Below are 4,873 nucleotides of genomic sequence, written 5' to 3' on the forward strand. Positions count from 1 at the left end.
GGGTCCTCCGGAGGACCCGGCCTGTCGTTTTGGACACAGGCTATATCCACCCTGAAGGTTAATCTTGGACAATATCTGATGATCGACTCTTTTAAATGAAACCAGAGAGCGTTGACAGAGAGGAGAAGGTAGAAATGACTCAGCCTGGAACTGAAAATATGGATGGAGGACAACAGAGCTGCTTCATGGAAGAAGAACCTCAGCTTAGCCTGTTAGCCTTTGCGCTAGCGCCGACAATATATTGCCTTATTTGTATTAGCTTAGCGCTAGCGTGACAAGCAATCTAAACTGAGGACCTCCATCCATATTTTCAGTTACAGGCTGAGTCATTTCTACCTTCTCCTCTGTCAACGCTCTCTGGTTTCATTTCAAAGAGTCGATCATCAGATATTGTCCAAGATTAACCTTCAGGGTGGATATAGCTCGCTAGCAGCCTCGCACCGAGGACCTCTCCACGTCATCATTTACCCAGAATGCTTTGCGTGTAAATGAAATGGCTCCGTCCGTCTAATATATTTTTAAACTTTTAGTTTAAAAATGACAAAAACTGAACATCCTGCTGTATTTTTACAGTCTTTATTTTACAGTTAAAATATATGTTTATCAAATAAAGTCTAATGTTGCAACTAATCAGGGATCCGTTTAAGGAAAACATGCCTTTATKCAGGATATTTATCAGAGGTGGGGTWAAAACACGTTACATGCACACCTGATGACGTCCTCTGCTGGTTGTTGGTCCACAGGATGGTTTTACTCCGCTGGCGGTGGCGCTGCAGCAGGGCCACGATCAGGTGGTCTCCCTGCTGCTGGAGAACGACACGAAGGGRAAAGTTCGCCTCCCAGCGCTGCACATCGCCGCACGGAAAGACGACACCAAGGCCGCCGCCCTCCTCCTCCAGAGCGACCACAATGCCGACGTGGAGTCAAAGGTAGGATGTTTCTGCCCTCGCCGTCCGTACGCTCTGTGTGAGACACGGTGTGAGTCGCTTTTTGTTTTTCAGACCTACACGTCCTCGTGTCTTCTCTCCCATAAGCCATAATCCCTTTTTAAGACTCACAGTTTCTATTTGGAAGGAACTTTTTTTTGTTTCTTCACTTTTTGAAAACACTATTTCCCAGTAAAAATCCACCTGCAGCTATTTGCTAACTCATGATGATTCGTTTGAAGTAGAACTCATTATCAGCTTTAAGCATAAAGATTTGTCCCAGGATGATTTAATAGGAAAAACACTGAAGTCTTGAGCACATTTTCTAATAAAAGGACAGTTAACTTCATAATTTAGGTCTCATTCTAAAAATGAACCAGAGCAGTTTCTGTTTTAAGTTGTTTTGTTTCYTTTTGTTTCTTTTTATTTCTTTGTCCTCATTGTCCCACATCCATCTGACAGCTTGGTGCAGCCATGTCGGTGTTGCTGTACTTCTCGTTGTGGTGCACTAACCACCCCCCATTCTCTCCTCCTCTGCACCTTTACCTCCCTCGATTTGTTCCTGCTCCCCTTCCTCTCCCTCCCCGTTTTTTTCTTTTCCCTCTCTAGATGATGGTGAATAGGACAACAGAGGTACATCTTCTCTAAGTTTCTTTCTTTTCCTTCTTTCCCTCTCCTCACTCATGCTCACCCACTGCAAAGCTTTCTGKCTGCTAGCATGAACGCTAAATGCTGGCATGAATGCTTTTGCATCCCACCTGTGTGCCCGTTTTCAAGCCTGCATCACATGTAGACGTTGCTTTGTGTGAATGCAGCGGCTTCCTGCTGAAAGAATGGGAATTTCCGTTATGCTGAGTTGTTTTAGGTTGATTTATTTCAGTTTATTTTTATTTTTGTTCCACAAAGGCTAGTAGTTATGTAATTTAAAGCTGCCTATTTGTGACCTATATTTATGTTACGGTCCATGTTTGATGCAACACATCGCTGAGATACAAGTTATAAAGCTAATTAATTATTGAGTTAGGTGTTTAATTCTGGTTCAAATGCATTTGATGCAACATAAATTTAATGAATTTTAAAATCTGTTTTAACCTGATTAAATATGTTTCCATGTAAATATAATGGAAATTAGTTTTAGAGATTTTTCTCTTGCCCCTCCCACCTGRTTCTTTTATAGTTGTGTTTATTTACAAAAGCCCTAAGACACCATCATCAACCACTGTATTATTKTTTAATGCYTTTTRATTATTCTGGTACAATGAAGCCATKTTGATGTCCTGAAAGTTTTAGATTACTTGTTATTAAGCTGATTCCTTAATTGCTCTTTTTCCATCCAGRTTAGCTTTTAACCATATAGAGCAATATAGATATATAATAATAWAGAGGCATGTTTTACTGGTTTCTGGAAACTGATGGAAACATTTCACCAAAGAGAATTCAAACAATTTAAAAATCACATCACAAGTGACCTGAATTGACTGGATTTCATTTGACAGCAGCCTCACAGGGTAGTTCAGATGTTCGGAAATGGGATTCTCGGACTTTAATATCTTACTTACTTGTTGTAAATCGCTTTTTGAATAACTAGTTTAATGTGAATTAAATAACAAGCTAACAGCTAAATKGAATGAGGCTAAGATCAAATTGGCTTGCTGCCATTTTATCACAACTTCACTTTTAAGTCATAATAKCATCGTAAAATATAATTTATATAGAAAGTTGTGGTTAGCTGTAAGTATAAACAGCAGCAGCACTATCAGTAGCACTTCCTGTGCAGCTTGGGGCACTTTAAGCAATCGTTATGTGATATTTTTGTTGTTTTAACTGTATAATGTGAAATTTAGAATAATGTAAATGTTTATAAATATGTATTTTGCAGAACTTTAGTGAAATTTTTCAAACTGGAGTTGTTTTAAAACAGAAACTGTCCATTTTGGTCCTGCTCAGACTAGCTGTTAGCTCATTTGTTTAGTCCAAAGTTTAGGTTGTTTATCTGCAACAGGTAAGATATTGATAGAAGTTGTTTTTCAATGGAACCCAATTGTGAACGATATGAACTATCTCTTTAAGGGGCTTGTTTGTTTATATTGTACGTTTATTTCCCCCACCCCCATAACCCTACGCACTGTGTTTGTGCTATGATTGTCTTGTTGGTTCTAAATTGACACTGAGTGTAGGAGGTCCACCTGCTGTAAAGACAATWTCAGTTCCCAAAAACCTAAAATTTGCTCTTTTCTTCTTCTGCTCCATTACTGTTATGGTAAAGAACAAAAGAAATTGGTGAGAGGATGTCATTCATTCATGAACGTCTGCTGGTCACTGGTCCCAGCATCTTTGTTTTTATTGCTTTAGATTAGAATAGTTTACTAAAAAGTATCCCTGAGTTTAACAGCTCTGCCAGTAAAAAGTAGAGTTTAACTTTCATTTTTTCCCGCATGTTTCTGTTCTGCTCAGCTCGGGTTGCTCTGTAGGCCTCCTTTTGTCCAGCTCCTGTTCTCTGCAAAGTCCCATCATGCTTTGCTCGTGGCTCATAATGAAACAGGTTTTCTTCTAATCTTTTTTGTAAATAAATGTTCTCTTCCTCCTTCTGTGTGTCCGTCTTGTCCCTCTCAGAGCGGCTTTACTCCTCTCCATATTGCTGCTCACTACGGCAACATCAACGTGGCGACGCTGCTGCTCAACAGAGGGGCGGCCGTGGACTTCAAGGCGAGGGTAGGTACTTTGCTTTCTGTGCGGTGTGTGATTCTCCGGCTGCTCTGTCCCCTCGCAGCTTTCATGCAACTATTCCTGTGCTTCTCCATGTTGCAGACTGTAGGCAGACTGTAGGCATGTAAGGTGGACTAGTCGAGAACTGATCCTGCAGGATTGTGTGTCCTGTAGAACTCAGCTTGGTTGGTTTTGAACTGCAAAACATTTATCTGTAATCAACCACTAAAATAKATGAGCCACCATCGAACCAAGGATTAAGTCAAAAAGTGGTAGGTGGAGAAATATGTAGATGCAGTGTGTTGGTTAAAACATTTTCAACAATTGCATTTTGTCRAAATATAATGAGTAAATACCTCATCTGGGGGTCATTTGAATGAAATATCTGGAATATAATCTGGAAAAAAAATTGAAGCCCTTCATTAATGAGTAGTTTTAGCCACATTGCACTGGTTGCTCCTACATTTTGGGATTCGTTTTAAAGTATTTATTTGATTTTAAGGCATCCAATGGTCTTGCCCAGCTATACCTAACTGATATGTTTCGCCCTTATACCCCCTGCTGTTCTCTCAGGTCAGCAGACCAGCTCCTCCTGAGCATCCCAAAAACCAAACGTAGGTTTGAAGGGATCGTACTTTTCCTGTTGCTGCGCCTAAAATGTGGACCAACCTACCGTTTCCTTGTCAGCTTTCAAATCACTTCTTAGGCACCATCTGAGATGTTGACTTTTAGTTTGATTTGATTATTTTAATTGATTTTATGTAAATAAAGTTGGTATGGTATGATTTCCAACTGGTAAATCTTAATATCCAAATAATGTTTGAGGTTTCCTCTTTAAGATGACGTAAAAAAAATTCCTCATTAGAATAACCCAAAAATAGGGTTCAGATCAAAAATCAATGGGTTATCATGATTAGGAAGGCAAATCAAGGCATATAACTGGAACCGCTCATGATATCAGGATGATCCAAGTATATAAATGTAGCTCAAAAAGGAAATCTGAAAATGTGCTCAGGTCATTTTGACCAGATTTGGCTTAATCCTCAGTTTGATGTGAGGGGTCACATATAGGTTTTAGCAKTGTTGCACTTTCTGGGCTATAAATTTAACCAACAGTTTAGTATTTCATCCTGCTTTTAAACATTTAAAGGGGGAAGTTGATGGTGTAGGATGTGGAATTTTAGATTAAGAGATAGATATTAATGTTTTGTTTATTGTGTGATATCAAATTTCTGGTCACA

At 39.4% G+C, this 4,873-nt stretch overlaps 1 protein-coding gene across 1 annotated transcript in view; it reads left to right on the forward strand.

Annotated features, from left to right (window-relative positions):
* Positions 1 to 4,873, forward strand: part of ank3b (ankyrin 3b) — a gene marked incomplete in the record, with an annotated part of 112,918 nt that overhangs the window by 41,075 nt on the left and 66,970 nt on the right. The window contains 3 exon segments of the mRNA XM_014032731.1: positions 744 to 929; positions 1,536 to 1,559; positions 3,540 to 3,638. Coding sequence (XP_013888185.1) covers positions 744 to 929; positions 1,536 to 1,559; positions 3,540 to 3,638 — 309 coding nt within the window.

This window comes from Austrofundulus limnaeus, unplaced genomic scaffold, assembly GCF_001266775.1.
Source record: "Austrofundulus limnaeus strain Quisiro unplaced genomic scaffold, Austrofundulus_limnaeus-1.0 Scaffold7, whole genome shotgun sequence".
Classification (NCBI taxonomy): Eukaryota; Metazoa; Chordata; class Actinopteri; order Cyprinodontiformes; family Rivulidae; genus Austrofundulus; species Austrofundulus limnaeus.